Source organism: Amia ocellicauda, chromosome 8 (assembly GCF_036373705.1).
Source record: "Amia ocellicauda isolate fAmiCal2 chromosome 8, fAmiCal2.hap1, whole genome shotgun sequence".
Classification (NCBI taxonomy): Eukaryota; Metazoa; Chordata; class Actinopteri; order Amiiformes; family Amiidae; genus Amia; species Amia ocellicauda.
The window spans coordinates 34,798,967-34,816,994 of NC_089857.1; the positions used below are offsets into that span (position 1 = coordinate 34,798,967).

Consider the following 18,028-nt stretch of genomic DNA (forward strand, 5'->3'; position numbering starts at 1 on the left):
AAAAAGGTCTTCAGGAATTCATATGAGCAAACCAATGTTTTAATGCATTGAAGACCATTCTGTGCTTCACAGAATGACTACTAACAAACCACATCAATGTGGGATCTGTAACTCCAACTCTGACGATGAAATCTGCACAAATCTTAAATGTATTCAGTTTGCCTATATCAAAGTCCTAATTCAGAGTCTTAATCAAGCAGTACAAGAACACATCCCAGCCTTGGAATTGGGTGGAGTATGAGTTAATATTTCAGTTCTAGAAAAAGTGAACTGTATTCAAATACAAACCACAAAGAGGTTTCAGGCTGAGAATGTCACAAAGGGGTGAATAAAAAAAGGACAGGTACCATATGTTCATATAGTTGAAAAATATAGATTGAAAAAGTAAAGATTCAGCCAATTCAGCCATAAACAGTAAAGGAGACAGGAGACACTTCTTCACACAGAGAGTTGTCACAATCTGGAACAAACTACCCAGCAATGCGGTTGAAGCTGAAAATTTGGGAACATTTAAAAATAGACTGGACAGGATCCTTGGATCACTTAGTTATTAATGGACACCAAGCGAGTACGATGGGTCGAATGGCCTCCTCTCGTTTGTACACTTTCTTATGTTCTTATATTAAGGAAGACTAGTACTGAACACTCGACATGCTGCACAGTGTATCTGGGGTCTTTAAGCATTTGAACATTGTTGTAACAACAAAGTAAGCAACTAGTGCTTCTGGATATTTTCTAAACAACCAACTGAAGGTGACAATTAGTACAGACCATAGGCGTAGGTTTAGCGGGGAACAGGGACACACACACACACACACACCCCAATGTTGAGAGAATGTTAAATTGTCCCCCACAATAATGTATGCCTGGTTACATAGGTGTAGGGGATGATTCCCCCCTACTCAAAATGCATGTCCCAGTGTACGAACAAACTGTCACTGATAAGTGTTAGTAAAAGGCTTTAGGACCACGCAGACGCTGTTTTTGGGCACTTTGAAAAGGCATCAGCCCCCCCCCCCAACTGCACATACCGTCAGTACCCTCAGCACCAAACCCTCCCCCCCACCACTCCACATACCAAGCCCACAACACTGAAACAAAGCCTACACCTGTGGTACAGACACTTAAAACTGATTTGTTAAATTCAAACATAAATTCAAGCATTTCAAATGTATGGTTTGTAAACCAACAAACTAGACTTTTTAATGCATAATCAACAAATTTAGTAATGCATATTGGGATGCGAGATGCTGGCAGAATTGCTTGTTTTGAACAAGAAAGAAGCATTTCCAGCGAACCCCTTCAGAAAGAGAGTCAGTCCTGATTAGGAGTGCAAATTCTTGCAGAAATGTAGAAATATTAAAGGGGTGGGGGGTTGGTATCCTTGCAGTAATACAGGGAAATTAATATGATGTGAAAATCCCTCTGGCAAAGTCCGGTTTACTCTCATGCACGTCAGGGGGATCTCCACTTCTACACACACTGAATATTAGAAACAACTACAACTGTACAATCATTTTTTAAATGCAACATTGTAAAGATGTGGGAATTAAAAGTAAAACATAATAAAACAAATTACATAGCAAATTTAAGAAAATATATTAATTTTACATAATGTAAAACAAAAATCTTTCCACCCATAAACACCAGCAATGCAAGGTACAGCAATAAGCCAATGACTACTCCATTTATAATATCTGAATGCAGCTTTGCCTCAAAACTGTCTGGCTTTCCTTGGCGCTTGCTCACTAGTATCTCCATGATGCAGTGAGGTCAATAAGCCTCACAACAACCCCCCCACCCCCCTCCCAGGCCTCTAGAGGACACATTGCACTTTCTTGCTCTTAGCAAAGTCTCAGACAGACTCACACAACTCACTGACTGCTTCAATTAGAGCACCTGCAGGGACTACAGGTGTGAAAAATAGCATGAAACACAGAAGAATCTGCTCCAAACAAAACATTGCGCAAGTACCATATTCACATGGTGTGCACAGTAAATGGGTAATAAAAACAACAAAAAATGAAACATTACACTTCAGACAAGAAAAAAAAAAAAAAAAAATCTGTCCAAACCTCAGTGCCATTGACTTTCTAAAACACAATTACCCCAAAACCGGAGAAAAAGTGAAAGTCTCCCAGAAAAGTTCAGATTCTCCAGCTCTGACGAATCTCATTTTCTGCTCCAACCCTGGAGGCTGTAGCACAATTTTAATCAAAAAAATGTATCTGCCTCACAAACCTGTTCAATTTCTATTAAAAACAATGGGCCCCCTGCAGGGCACAATGAATGACTAGCAAAGCACAACAAAAGCGTCTGTGAACGACAGTAGATGTCCACAATGTAAAAGCCACAGAAAAACACAGTGCCTGGAATCCACACCACCTCCCACTCACAAACCCTACACAATACAATTACAGTTCAAACACTGATGCTTAAGACTTCATAATTGTGCGATGGCATCACAAAGATAGTAAATATTCGTGTTGCATAACACAGACTCTATTGAAACATTTCTTTCATGCTAAAACTGACATTAAGCCAAAGAGAAAAAAAATGTTTTTTGTAAATACCATAAAACAGTACTTACAACAACAGAGTTCTTTCACCAAACTGATTTACATAAATGTTCTAGAACATGTAGGAATCATTCTAGCTAGAACAATATCCAGTGCTCTGAAGAATAATTTAAAACTTTGACAGAATGTAAACATGTTCAATTTTTTTCCAGGAACATTAGGAAGTCTTAAAAAAAAATACCTCACATAAGTTGCTCAAAAATTCAAAAAAAACTCTCAAAAATTACCACTGAAAGTGCCTTTACTAGTCTACAGCACGACTACTTATTTTACTGTTCTACAGGATAAATTCTACAAAATACAAAGAAATACAAAAGCAGTGCCAAGAAATGCCAAACCTGTTTAAGGAAAAAGGAATCAACTGAACAGAAAAAAGAAAGAAAAAGAAAATCTTCCATTTGGTTGACAGCATAATATCCCAGGATGTTTGAGTCCCCACCAGATTAAGCAGGCTAGATGCATTTTTACTCCGCGAGTACAGTAAAATAAAACTGCTCCTCAGTTCTTGTTGGTTTTTCCACATCTTGGAGTACTCTGCAGCACCTTTCCAATGTCGAGACCTTGGCAAACTTCTACAACATTTAAAGGAGATGAAATCAAGACACATTCTCCTGAACTACTTCTTTCAAATCTAATTAGCCAGAGTTGAAAACGGATTAAAGCCCTTGACTAAAAATAACTCACATAACCTCTGAGAATCCTGAGGGTTTTCACGGTGTGTGCCCATTTTCTCTGCAGCGCCTGCACGGTCTTCATATTTGCAATAATCGTCTGGTTGCAGGATTCGCCCACAACACAGCAATTTCAACCATTTCCAGAATTCATCTTCCCTACTTACGTAATCCTAATACAATGCTGGCCTACATACACAACAAATCCTGCTGTCAATATCCACAGCAACTGGAGGAAAAAAAAAAAAAAAAACTGTCCCAAAAAGCTTGATATGCAACATACGACATACTTCAAAATATAGATAAAGTGTTACAAGTTTTTGTTAGGTATCACCATCCACCCACTTTCATCCTTACCACATATATTAATATTATTCCTTCAATTATTTACTACCTCAAGGTTGAAAGAGATAAAATAATGTACATTTATGACAAGGAGTTTGTCAAAAATATACACAGCATAAAAAGAAGGGAAGGAGAAGTCAATTAAACTGTCAGATGAATAAATACATTATCCAGTTGACTGGATACATATGATAAAGACTTAACAGAGCATTAGGGAAGTAAGCAGTTTCTACTTTATTCTCAAAAAGAAACAGAACTGAAGGTGTACATAATACTGTCACATTGTGGATACAAAACAAGATGTAAAGCATACAGTGGTAATTAAATGTCAAAGGAGAGGTTAAAAAAAAATACAGGAAAGAAAGAAGCTACAAACTGAGCATTACAAAAAGTCCAAAAACATACCGTTTATAATTCTTACTACTGCTTGATCATGAGTCATGTGGGACTTCAAATGTCTAGTGGGGCTGCACCCTGGGAACCCTAATCTTAAATACTATCAACACATGGGTATTTCTGTCTTATCAGTCTGTGTTAACAAGGCTGCTTCAGCACTGTTCTATTATAATGTACTGATTGCAAAGGCATTGTGGCGGAAATAACGTGTGGAGGTCTGGACTGTGAGCAGGGATTGTATACCCCCTGGTATGCATGATGAAAACACAGGAAATCAGCTTGGTCTCTGTGGATTATACAGTGGATTATACACTAAATATCACTACATCTATAAAGTTCAGCAAAATACATTTAACTGATTTTTATCATTACATGAACACCCTGTGTTATATCTAAGAGTTTGATTGAAAATGCAGAGATCAGATATCACAGATTTCTATATCAACTACCACAAGGCTAAACTGTGCAAGTAGGTATGAACATTGGGGCAATGTTTTCCAGAATTATGATATAGCAAGTAATTTATGTTATGGGGGAAAACCTCACAAACAAACCACACCAAAACACTAATAACTGTGGAATGGTGGATTACTGAGCAATGTTGTTATTGAATAATTCAATTATTAAATAGACTACATGCATACTGCGCAGCTACTCAAAAATCTCTATCTAACCCTAGGAGTGTGGTTTGAATCAATAAAGGTCAAAGAAAATTAGACTGTTTGAAATGTGGTTAAAACCATAAAAGCTTTTTATCAACTTAATATCCAGAATGCTGTCTCGGGCCCATGCAATTTTGACTATCAATAGTGATAAAATGATGCAATGTATTGATTAGATTGATGCAGTACCTCCGGACTACTAAGATAAACAATACAATCCAAAAACTGATTTGAAGCAGGAAACTAATTTATGTCAATCCTTTGAGGGAAATATAGATCTTTCAGAAATGAATTGTTGCAAAAACTTTTATTAAAAATGAAAAAATTGAAGCAGGGGGTGGGGTGAAAAAATAAATTAAAAGAGCAATGGTTAACCTGTTTTATTAAAACAACCAAAACAAAGCCTAAATGCCTTACACAATTATTTTTACAACTTGAAAGGTCAGCATTAGTTTAATTGCTTCCAAACATACTACCCTTGACTTTAAAAGTTACGTTTTGTTAACTTTGGCACCACTGCAAAACTATCAGTTTCTCTGGTTTTACTATTTATAGGTATGAGTTTGGGTAAAATTAACATTTTTGTTTTATTCTATAAACTACTGACATTTCTCCCAAATTCCAAATAAAATATGAATGGAATGGAATGGCTGCCATACATGTAGAGATGCTGATTTAAGAAAAAATTGCAGTGGTCTCAATTTTTTCCAGAGCTGTATATGCAAGTATGGACAGCAAAGAGTTCCAATTTTAGTTGCTAAATTATTGAGAGCCCTTCTAACCAATGATTTTATGCATCAAAACTGTTCTGCCTCAGCAGCTTGCCGTTTGCTGACATACTTGAAGCATTCTACCCAGGACACTGAGAATGAAGATCATATTTTATGCATTTACCACAGTTAACTCCTACTGATGTTTAACTGTAATTGCAAAACATTTAAATAAATAAACAGTATTAACCACATGCTCCATTTAATTCTAAAAAGGTCTAAGACCAATCTTAAAAATAAATAAATACATAAAATAAATTAATAAATTCCAAGTGTAGGACGTTATGCACAAAATACTGTAATGCAATTATGATTAAGATACATGATTACTTACTTTCCATTAAAATGTCAACCAGAGAAATAAGTTGGCAAATAAGTAAACTGAAGAGGAACATACTCAATTAGTTTTACAACTCATACCTGAATCCCAACCCAAATGGGAATGTATGGCAAAAATGTAAGTAGGCCACTGAGAGCTTGAGTATAAAGGTGGTTAAAGTAGTAAATAACGAATAATACATTTCTAAACATTCATGAGGTGTGATGCTTTAAAAATGGTACACTATTAAAAGAATGAATTAATTAGTTGTAGAAATACATAATCAAATATGAAGTATTTTCAAAAACACTTAAATGTATCAAATGTATGCAATGTATATACAAGTTTTGTCTTACTCCCCAGTGTGAATCATATTTTCTCATTTCCAAAGGCTTTGCAAACATTCGTCCTTGACTATCTCAGTTCTTAGTTAATCTCAAATTTTAGAACATAAGCGGCTCATCTCAGATAAGTCTACCTAAAATCTGTGCTACGAGACACTCAGTCACAACACATATTAACACGTTCTTCAAATTCCCACTGCCAAACGATTACAAAAAGTAAAACAAAATCAAAAGCATTAGCACAAGGGAAGTGCTGGGTCAGCCGCAGTCTGGACACTGTTTTCACTCTTGCATCACAGGCACAGCTAGCATGGATTGAATGTGGTGGAAGCAGTCACCCCCTGGTTGGTCAGTGTGGAGCGGATGAGTGCTGTGAAGAGTTGATGCTCTCACCCGAGCAGGCAGGCACCCCGCCCTCAGGCCAGAAGCATAGTAGTGGCAGTGAGGCAAGCTGGCCCGACCCACAGCCCAGCCTGCTCCACTTGGCACAGCGGCTGCACTCTAAAACCCTCCCCTTCCTCAAAAACAACACACTCCTTTCAGAACAAAGAAAAAACACCACGCCATCTTTTTCAAACCAATATAAGCACAATAAGGACTTCATTTTTTTCAAGAAAGCGAATACCCCCCTACATTTATGGTTACTATTCTCACCCCAAACAGACCCAAGATCAAGCACGTAAAGCAGCAAACATTGGTTTGATCCAATAAAGGCAAGGCCACAGTACTTCTTTCAATCACATCCCTGCTGAACTTACAGCACGTGGAGCTGGACAGTCCTCTCCAGTGGTGACTGTGAAGCCCTGCAGCAGCACCGATCATCACCAGCTCTGCCTGCCTCTCACTGTGCCATAAAGTGTCTGTATCATGGGCCTCTGCTCGGCTCATCTGCAGGTGGTTCTCAGTTCTTTAGACAGGACTCCTCACAGGACTGTCAATGCTCATTTATGTCATCACAAAGGAGCTGGTAAAGTCAAGTCTCCCAGGCGCACGGCATCTTAAAGCCATGTGTATCCTTGAGCTTTGGTTCACATTCAGAGCAGCTGTTTAAAACCACACAGGATGTTTCCATCTCACCACATCTGGATTCAACACATTTTTAAGGAGTTCCTACTGTGGATATTATGCAAGAATTTAATCTGCACTAAATTCAAATATTAATATTAAAACCAAAAATCACAATGAGATATGATGCAGTGGGTCATCAAAAAAGACTGTCATTCAATGAACCATTATTGTTTATGCAATAATTTTTGGAAAAAATGAATATTGTACATGGTGTTTGGCATCCCACTTCAGTTAAGTTGTCCTTCAATACTCTTTTTAGGTACAGATACCTGATACGAACTGCTGTTATGAAAGCATACTGGAGTTACTATATTCTTCACCATCAGAGATAAAAACAAAGTGGTCTTGTTCCTGCCTTATTTAACAAACCCAGACAAATATCCAACCCTCCATTACCTGTCAATCAAAGCAGAGAGCCCTGCTGCTGGACTAAGGTCCATAGCTTCACCGTAAAATATGACAGATGATTAAACACATGGACCGTAAAAGGTGCGAGACATATGCTAAGTGTGGGGTTTTAAACAATACTTGCATTTAACCTGGGAACGTAACTGAGCTCCTACGCAATGGTGACTCACAGGAAATTTAGTAAACCTGAATAAGGAAAACCATTGGTTTACCTGATGACAAGGGGTCAGGAATGTATTTAATGTTAAGAAATTAGACAAACAGTCCCTATTCTCCAAGAACAATGTTTCTAAAGAAAGCCTTATAGGGAAAAAAAAGCTTCTATTTCATAAAGTTCAAGGTTATAATTGATTCTTCACTACTGCTTACTATGCTTTAATATTGTTCTCTGTATCTCTTCCAAAAAGCATTCCAGTTACATAAACTACATTGGTTACATAAATAGTATTTTTCTTCTCTTTAAAATATTGAACACTAATTTTTTTGGCAAGCCCTATATATTTTATTTTTTCCGTTACCATTTGAAATGTTAAATTAGGAGTGCATTGACTTGTCTAAAGTGTAGTTAAAATTATTTTATGCATTTACACAAAAGCCTCAAAACAAATCTTACTGCAATATGTATTCTCCTAACATTCTTTTGGATTAAGATATTTTCCTAAGTACAGTTCAATAGTACACTCTAAAAGACATGATTAGAGCAACAATTATAAAAGCTATTTAACTAAACTAGATTTTAGCATAATCAAATTCATTAATTGATAGCTTTAATCTTCAAAGGAGTCTAGAAACTATGAACTATGAAACTAGAAACAGTGAAGCCACAGATGTGCTGGGGGAAAAACCCCTGTGAAGTATTGGGTGTCAACTTATTCCTTAAAAGTTAGCCAATTTCCACTGCCCAAAGGCTTTGCAAATGTTAAAACTGATGCAGGAGTTTCCATTACATCTAATTCATGTTCTAAAAATTATGAAGCCATTTGATATATTTAGTAAAATAAACCGTGTGACCAAGTCATAAAATGATACAAAAATCTGAAAAGCAGGGCACTGCCATTTTGGAAAAGCCTGCTCATTAAACATCTTGTATCGTAAATTATCTGTTCAGGTGGACCATTTTGGAAACAGTGAGAAACAGCCCCAGGTCAATTCCTCAAGTAGCAAAACTTTTCAAGTAATATGGAGGAAAAAAGGCTTTGATTCTTTTAGGTTGGTCAAGTGTCCTTTGGATGTTTTTCCAAGATAGGATTTCTTGCTGATCAGGAATGCAAGATACTTACAATGTCTCAGATTGTTTGTTTGCTCTTCAAAAGCTTCAGGAAGAGTGTTTTGCTCACATGTCCCCAGCCCTCTTCACCCTGGCATGTGAAGTACTGCCTCCATTAACACACACAATTTAGGCAATAAACCGCTCAAACTTTTCTACCGCCTCCACAAATCATTCCAATGAAGGGCAAGTCGGTCAAGGCATAAACAAGAGCTTCCACAGCTGACAGACGCCAGCATTTCAAATGTTTCAGTATCTCAACGAGAGATTTTATTATACAGCCTGAAGGGAAGATACATTCTAGGCCCTGGAAGGTAAATACAATTAAAAAATAAAATAGAGTACTATGAAACTGTAATACATTTCCTTATTACAGAAAATGCTGTTTAAATATCAAACATGTGGTGGCGATGACTCTTACCCCAATCTTACCAAAGAAACTTTATAAATGAAAAATAATGTGATCAGTGAAATCAAGTGTAAAAACAAATATTGGTTCTAGTTCTTTAAGAAAATAAATGCTTAAAAAACAGCAACATTAATTTCACCAACAAACACATTTTGCCACAAGTACCTGTGAACACCAGTTAGTATCATCAGGGGAAAAAGGCAGACTCATAAAGGGAATTAACACTAGTTGGCACTATTCATTTTTTAATTATTTTAACTACCAAATACAATGACACTACTTTTTCTACAGTGTACTTTCTTAGTCAAAATTCAAAACTTTTTTCACACATTTATGCAGATGTTACATTTCTAGAACATTCCAAAACTGCCTGGACTTGCTCTAGCATCACACAATTTGGACTGCAATGATATGACATGGTTGACACTGGTGACCTGTTGTGCACATACATCTGGAAAATGAAGATGCCTGAATAAGAAGCATAAATAGACGTTTTGTTAACTGTATTTTTCAGATATAGATTGAAATAGGGTATATTAATGTCAAAAAATACATTAAGACAAAATAAACTGACAGAGTCTTTAAACTAACAATAAAACTTTCATAAGCAGACAAATATGTATAATGCATTAACGTTATACAGGCCAGGGTCCTTTATATGTGAATATTAACACAAGTTTGCACTATGCAATAGATATTAATATTTAAAACATATTTCATACTTTATACCTTCAAAACCTTTTTATGAAATGATCAAGAAGATAAAATTGTTATTGGTAGGAACATTTTAAGTGTTCTTAAAAATAACAAAAATACCAAGAACACCAGGTCTGCTACTAAAAGCGCCTCAAACGTCTGAAATACTTTCATAGGTCAGTTTTCTTTTTTCTTTTTTTTCCAGATATATATATGATATATACACACACACACACACATATATTTTACAGATGTATACAATAATTACTTAAATTACCAGCAATGTAAACAAAACATTTTAAATTGGAATATAACATTTACTATAAAGAACCTTGTTCTTTTTTAAATTAACCAACACATTTCACAGGCTTAAAGGTAATTGTATTCTTAAATCATCAATGAAGCACTTCTGTATTTTTAAAAACAAAGTAGCCTTGTCTTTGACATTCCTGTAATCCAGCTACTGGCAAGCCTTACCTGGACTTGGAATCTGACAGCCATTTTGGAGTCTCTTATTCAGGTGATCGCCTACATCGGCTGGTTCAAAAGCTCCCTCCTGTGTACTAATCTTTGACAAAGCTACAGGAGGCCCCAGGCCCTGCAGCTAATCACCATGCACAACAAAAAAGGACCTAAACCTTTAATTTACACTACCTTGAAACATGTACAGGTTGTTGGCTTCCTTCCCCACTTTTGTTAGAAGGACAAAAATACCAGGAGTTTCTCCCACCATCCTTTGCAAAGTAATCAAAAGCAGGCAGAGGGTGTAGGTCGGCCCATGTTTTCTCTGCCGCTCAGCCAATTACAGCTGTCTTTACCTAGTTGCAAGGTAATACAGTCGTCACACCAATAGGTTGCTTTCCTGGGTTAATATTCAAAATGCCAGTGATCCTGGGAAGTTCTCTCCTTAAAAGGACATGCAAGCCGTTTAACACGTCCCTAATAGAATATCTGTAACAGTACAGAAACCACACGAAAGACTGCTTAGACAGGACCTGTAACAAGTGGGGGGAAAAGGTAAAAATTCTGTTCTGTTTATTTGGAATGAGAGACCCCAAAACCGGAACTTCATACATCTATATGAAAATTATTTGATGTGAACTATAATCCACCTGTGACGTTTATAATCTACTAGAATTTGAACCTAAACATTCTCTAACAGGGAGGATACATCTTAACAAGACATTAATTTCTAATCATTTGAATCAGACATTTCTAGAGCCTTTATTGACTGAATGAAGATTTATGGTAAAGCGGTCTGAATTTCTTTACACAATATGGAAATGTTACTTTTATTCAACCAAGCGGTGTGGTTACAGTGCAGAAAGTCAGGCACAAATTATAGGCTGAGACTGTTTATTTTGTGTATCTGTTAAAGCGGCTGGACAGATAACAATGTAGAACACTGAATTCCAGTATGTAGAAGCACATTCAAGTAGGTGCAGCCCAGGGAGGAATTCCTTGAGCAGTATGCCAAAATGGATTTCCACAGTGCTTCATTTTCAGGTACCGCAAATATGTGAAATACACTTTTAAAATGAAAACACAAAATGGTCTCTTCCCCCAACACATTCATATTTATACTGAATGCTACTTTTTAAAAACGGCTTGTATGAATTTTGATGAAGAAAACACTAAGCAATATTTTAACATCATAAAATTGGGAACTCAGAAGCGTTAATTGACCAGTTACAAAAATGTTACCCACGCTTGTTGTCTGGGCGTGTTATCCAAAACACACAAAGCGCATTCCACTCTTTTCTTGCTGCAAGTTGACATTGCAAATTGTCAATAAACACATGCAGGATATTGAGAAGAGAATATCCATGTGATGAAAGCACACAATGAAACATAGCCTCCGACACCAGAGATATACTACTTACGGTACTATATAGGAAGACTATACTATCTCTGACAACACCCTCTCATGCCTCAACTGTATCAGCATTTTGGTTTTATTTTACGAGTGACACATCCAATGCAAATCTCACTAGATAATACAAATGAATAGAATGTTTCATATTTTTATTACATAACCAGATGCATTTAATGAAGTTTTACTAGTTGGTTTAATGAATGTACTGTTTACCCCCTTACTGTAGTTCAAGCACGTGTTTATCAAATCTACATCTGTTAAAAGAATCAGGCACAAAGTTGACATTCCCTTAAAGTTACAGGATTTCCTGCAATCTAATTATTTTAATAATAAACAAGCTGAGAATAAGGAAGGGTAGGTCTATCTGTAGCGCTAATGCAAAGAAAAGTCTACCAATGCCTCAATTTAAATGTACACTGAAAACATTTGACTAGTGCGATTAATATTTTATTGTTGGTTTCTCTTCAGTTTCATAACTTCTGCCTGAAACCAAGCCTACATCCTTCTTTTTATCAATCATGCAATCAATCGTTTTGGCTCCTTCAATTGTTCTAGCTGTAACAGAGGAAGTTAGTCATTTCTTATGTTAGTACTATTAAAATCACATAGAACAATCTTAATTTTACTTTGTTTTCCATTAATTATTCAGGGTTTTGTTTAGCGAAACATGTTAATTACAGAATAAAAATATAGTCAAGTTTTTGCCGGATAAATCTAAGAACTGTCTTCAATTAATTTATACTTAATTGATTTTCTTAATCATGATGAAATGTACTTTCATCAAGTAGTATTGAACATTTAATTCACAAACATAGATTACCACAGGCTAGATTACCAAAACACTTAGAAATGGTTCAATGACAAATAGGTCTAGGAACACATAAAACACAGAATTTTACTTTTAGAAGACCTTTTAAAATTATTTTTGAACAAACCACTAAATTAAAAATAAATCAATTAAAAACATAATATGAGTTATTCTTCTGTTGACAACAGGTGGTAGCATAAGAACATTGTGTGTGTGTTATAAAGCACCTGAAGCAAACTTTTGCTTCAAGTTATTTTTAAACATTAGCCCAAATGTGTGTGCTTTTTAGATCACACATCTTGCTTTTCATTTAAAACCAATTTCTTCACATTACTTATAAAAATACTAATTTCAAATCTAAAAATTGTCTGGAACACCAACAGCAACAGGTCAACATGGACTTCTTATTGATTTTATTTTTTTATGAAAATGACAATATGACGTGGAAAATAACAGGGGGTTTGACAAATCTGAAGCTAAGAAAGGTAAACAAATCAAATTAAATAAATCTCTACACCCCCAAAGAAGTCACTTTCATATATTGGTATGCAGTGGATTTAACCTTGTATGTTAAAGCTCCGCAGAGAATAATATTTTAGTAAATCTCCATAATGCTTATTTTTATATCAGCTACTGAAATAAACAGATAACATGACTGGGTTGGATTCTGGATGATTTTTTTTGTTTTTAAGATTAAAAAATATATAATCTTAAGTGTAAAATTACACCACCACAATGCAGTACAACACAACAAACAGATTTTAATTGTTGGGACACCATTGCAAACTTGCACCACTAGCATTTAAGTGTTCTGATAATTCATTAGTAACTGAAGAATTTTAAATTGTAATAATTCTATACACAGGATGACATTAATACACAAGATAAGAGGTACAGGAATTATATGAAATGCTGCTCTGTGATTGGCGGGTTTCTTGTACGTGATTTATAAATATAAAATATTGGTGATACTCTTCATACCACAGTGTAAGAATTCATTTTAGATTACCATTTTTTTTTTCTTAAAAGCTAAATATGCCTGTCTATCCCGGTGGACTTGAGGGAGGAACACTGCAGTATAGGAATTTAACAGTAAACTTTCTTCTTCCTGCAATTTCCAAGATAAGCCTGATCTCAGAAGTAATCTGGAGTAATTTGGAGTGGAAAACAAGAAAACACGCATTCATAGATCTAAGACTGCCAAACTGGCTACTAGGCCATGAACCATCCAGCCATCTCCTTTGAAGACTAAGAAAACTTTATTTAGAAATCATAAAAGCCTGAAGAAAAATAAGACTTCTGCTTCATGGATTCTGTGAGATCCACAAACACACACATTTTATATATATATATATATATATATATATATTGTGGAGATTTCAGAATTAAGGTGTTATTATCACAGGCTACTAGATGAAAGGATGAAGTTGCACATATTCTTCGTAAGAAATCTATCAGTGTTAATAATGAATCCAATTATAACCCCTGCTATTTCATGGTTTTGAAACGAGTTCACATGTAATATTTAATATTTCCCTGAATGTTTAATTCAAGGTTCCAATAGGCCTTTAAATGTTTTATTTCTTCCCTAGTCATTATCTGTCTTTCTTTTTTCGGTGGGGGCACTGAAATCAAAGGCAGATTTTGAGGCAAAAGTTTAGTCAAAAAGAACTCCATGTTTTATACATCATATAGCTACACGTCTCAGCATTTAGACTGACCAGTGCAAAACTGACCTACTTTATATATTTGTTTCCTAACCGGTTCACTGCTCTAAAAGCCCTGAAGACACAATAAAGAACATACTACTTACAGATAACTGCGTGACAAATGCATCTAAAGTACTATTTTGAATATATGGTGACAAGCCAGTATGGTGTAATACACGCTTTCATACATGATGACAGCAATGACTGCTCATCTTCAGGGCTGGGATGCACTTAATTTGAGGGAGCCAAGGCAGGGAATGCATGCCCTCAATTAAACAGCTGCAGTCAGGCTTGCTACTGCACAGCACCTCTTGGGATTCTAGGGGCTGTGATGAACATTCAAGTAGTCCTGTTGGGGCTGCCACAAAGGGTGTGTGGTAAACTGGTTTCTCATTATAATCAAAGCAGCAGAGCAGTCCAAGACTGTGAGGGCCACCCTGCCGAGATAGGCTTGAGTAACAGGGTCAGCTTATTAAAGTTCCCCTGGCATGTGAAAATCAAGCCAACTGACTCCTAGTAGTTACTGCATGGCTACCTGCTCCAATAAAACACAGTTCTTGCTTCAGGGGGATTAGGCCACAACACCTTTGTACAAAACTACTTGTAGACAGGGATCCTACTTTCCATCCATTCTTTCTCTTCAAAACAAGCAGCAAAGATGACGATTTCCTTCATGTAAACAAATTAACTTGTAGTAGATGGAAAAAGGCACTACTCACACTGCATTGCAGATTGATTCATTTCAACTCTCGAGCCAATCAAATTGGTGAAGCAGACTATTTGAAACTCACTTATCTACCCATGCCAATGCATACAAAAGAATGTAACACCTTTGAAATACATGAGCATAACACAGGAGCTGAACACACACTGCAGATTTTAAAAGCAAAGATGTGTCAAAACGCTCTGTAATGGTAATGGTTTTAACCCTGTTGATCAGGGTTAAAATGGTGTAGATGATCTAATGATGTAGTAAACAAGTGTATTTAAGGTTTCATGCGATTTGCTTCTGACATGTTGGTTATGGTACACTAGACTACTAGTGAGTCTGATTAATACTATTGATGAAAACATAATACTCAATAAGATAGCATATAATTCAGTTAATAACAAAGCAGAGGGCTGTTTTAGGAGAAACCTAAACAAACCAAAAGATTAAACAATTAAATAAAAATTAAAAGGTATTTATTTCGTCAGCTGCAAATGTGACTCCACAGAGAAACAAAATCCTTCATGAACTCTGTGCTCTGAGAAAAGGATTAGCAAAGCAGCCAATTTGAATGGAGTATCGGAGTGAATTGTACACACTTGGTTGTTAATGAGAAGTTATGCCACAGTAAGTCAGCCCCTAATACTATCAGAACATTGGACAGACAATGACCCAGCTGAGCACTGTCCTCCAAGGCTTCTGTAACAGCTTTCACTCACTTGATACAATGGGTGTAAGTCAAGGGACCACGCAGAGCCGCAACGGGCATGGTACAAAATAATAAACACGCATGTCAGAAGGGACCGTCTGCAGAAAATGACTACAAAATAAAAACTGGAAAGCTATCCATATTTTCAAGAGTTCCAAAGTGGAGATAAGGGTGATTATCTCAGCCATAACAACCACCATGCATCAATACTTCCTTAGTCCAGCTGTGTGGAGGTACTAAATGGCAGGAAAGACAGTTGCTCCTGTAATTTCATATAGTATGGGGTTAGTCAGAGGATGCTTGGCTTGCCATGAACAAATTGTTTGTTCATGGCAAGCCAAGCATCCTTTCTTGACAAATTTGGCTACATGGTTTCCATTCCAAAATGTACTTAGCCAGACAACTGTCTAAAAATACATACACAAACAGCACAGCAAACTACCAGCAATATCATAAAAAAATAACTTGGAGAATAAAATAATAAACAGCAACCACACAGCTTCATATTTTTAGAACCCTGATGTTCTCAAGACGTCACACACAGCTGGCATGACTAAGGAAATCTGTCGTTTCGGAAAATGAAAGTTTGCAAACTGGCAGACAGCGGTCACAGCCCGAGTCCAGATTAAAAGAGACGGCATTAGTCCACTAATATTACAAAATCACATCGAGTCCCATCAAGGGGGGGCGGAATCAGTTTCATACACCGGAGCTGCAACCCGCTCCTGCGCCGCGGAGTGACAGCTCGCCACACAAACAGGCGCACTCGGCTTTGGTGCCCGGAGCTTGCGATACTCCCAAAATGTGCATCTTTTCGCTCGTTTTAGCTGGTAGGCCCGGTCAAAGGTTAAAGTCACAACATTGCTTAAAACAGCGCTTTATTAAACGTCGTATATCTATCCGATACAGTCAACACTAAGATTGGGTTTCTTTAAATGTACGGCACAGTGCTCGGTCTCTTTACACTCACAGTAAGGAAGAAATTAAAGCAACGAAACGACATTTGCTCTAAAGTTACATTTTCAAAACTCAGCAGGTGACACGGTAACGGCACGCATGCGCACTTCACGTTAGAACTTGTTAAAATACATACTATAAATCCAGATAAGTGTGTGACTAATGTAAACCCATCAACAGACGTAAAGGTGAGCATACACACGTATCTACTAAATCTCCATGCAGATGTACACAAACAAACAGATACAGCACTTCCATTACTCACGCCAAAACCTTCAGATATATGTCTGCTTGGATAAGCCACTCTCCCCCCTCTCACCGGCATCCTTCGCTTGGGATACTTCAAAAACAATGTTTAGTCGTTAAACAATATGTACACAAAAAACGGAGTAAATGAGCCGTATGCTGGGTCTTTAAACTTCGATGTCCAACATGGCTTTTGACAGCTGCGTTACAGGCTCTCTTTTAAAGGTCTAGCTCTTCGTCCACGCATTGACTATCCTAAAACAACCCACCGAGCTGAAACATTCTTCCAGGGAGAACAAACTTAACCAGGACAACCTTCTTCAGAAAGTACCATTGTGAAATGAGGGATGCTATGCGCCTAGTCATTTATTAAAGCGACTTTAAAATCTATACTGATATCACATTACTCATTGTGTTTATATAGACCGGCGACAAGATTAAAACAATTAGGTTTTGCTTCATGGTAAAAAAATAAAATAAAGGGTTAAATATAAAAACATTATTTCTCCGACCTCCCTCTTTCAACCAAAATAGACTCTTCCGACACGGTTACATTGAGCTGTTGGCTTAAAAGTTCCAAAGCAAACAAAGGCGATGTCCACCAAACCAGAAAATTGTTCCGTTGTTTTGATTTGCGTTTCAAAATTAACAATCAATGGTCTTAATTGTCTATTAAAAAAAAAATCTAAATTTAAAATGTTAGTGCTACTCTCGCGGTATGTGTTATGATGTTTTAAAATATTTGAACATTAAACAAACCAACATAAAATAGTTCTTAATTTGTAAAAGCACGTAGTATTAAGATCTATTAATAGTCCATAAGTTACTGACCAGGCATTTTGAAATAATATCATTTGACACCTAGCAATCCGGGATAATTTGATATCAAAATACAAAATATTTAAACAATGTATTAGAACAATGGAAAAGGTCCCACTATGAGTTAGAAGTGAAAATGTTTATTCGTTGAGGTAAAGGCAATGCACCCACGCACATGAGCCCCCACACGCACATAATGTACACTCTGCAGGTACTGAATATTGAATACAGTGCATTTCAACAGAAATAAGGAAGTCCGTC

The 18,028-nt window shown here is 36.5% G+C and overlaps 1 protein-coding gene across 8 annotated transcripts in view; it reads right to left on the reverse strand.

Annotated features, from left to right (window-relative positions):
- Positions 1-18,028, reverse strand: part of LOC136754927 (tight junction protein ZO-2) — a 55,287-nt gene that overhangs the window by 20,651 nt on the left and 16,608 nt on the right. For 2 of the 8 annotated variants that reach the window (XM_066711187.1, XM_066711194.1), the window contains exon 1: positions 16,968-17,211. The exons of 3 other annotated variants lie outside the window; for them this stretch is intronic. In XM_066711187.1, the coding sequence (XP_066567284.1) occupies positions 16,968-17,027 (60 nt within the window). In that variant the 5' untranslated portion in view covers positions 17,028-17,211. 3 more of the 8 variants (XM_066711189.1, XM_066711193.1, XM_066711188.1) reach the window with 3 other exon arrangements.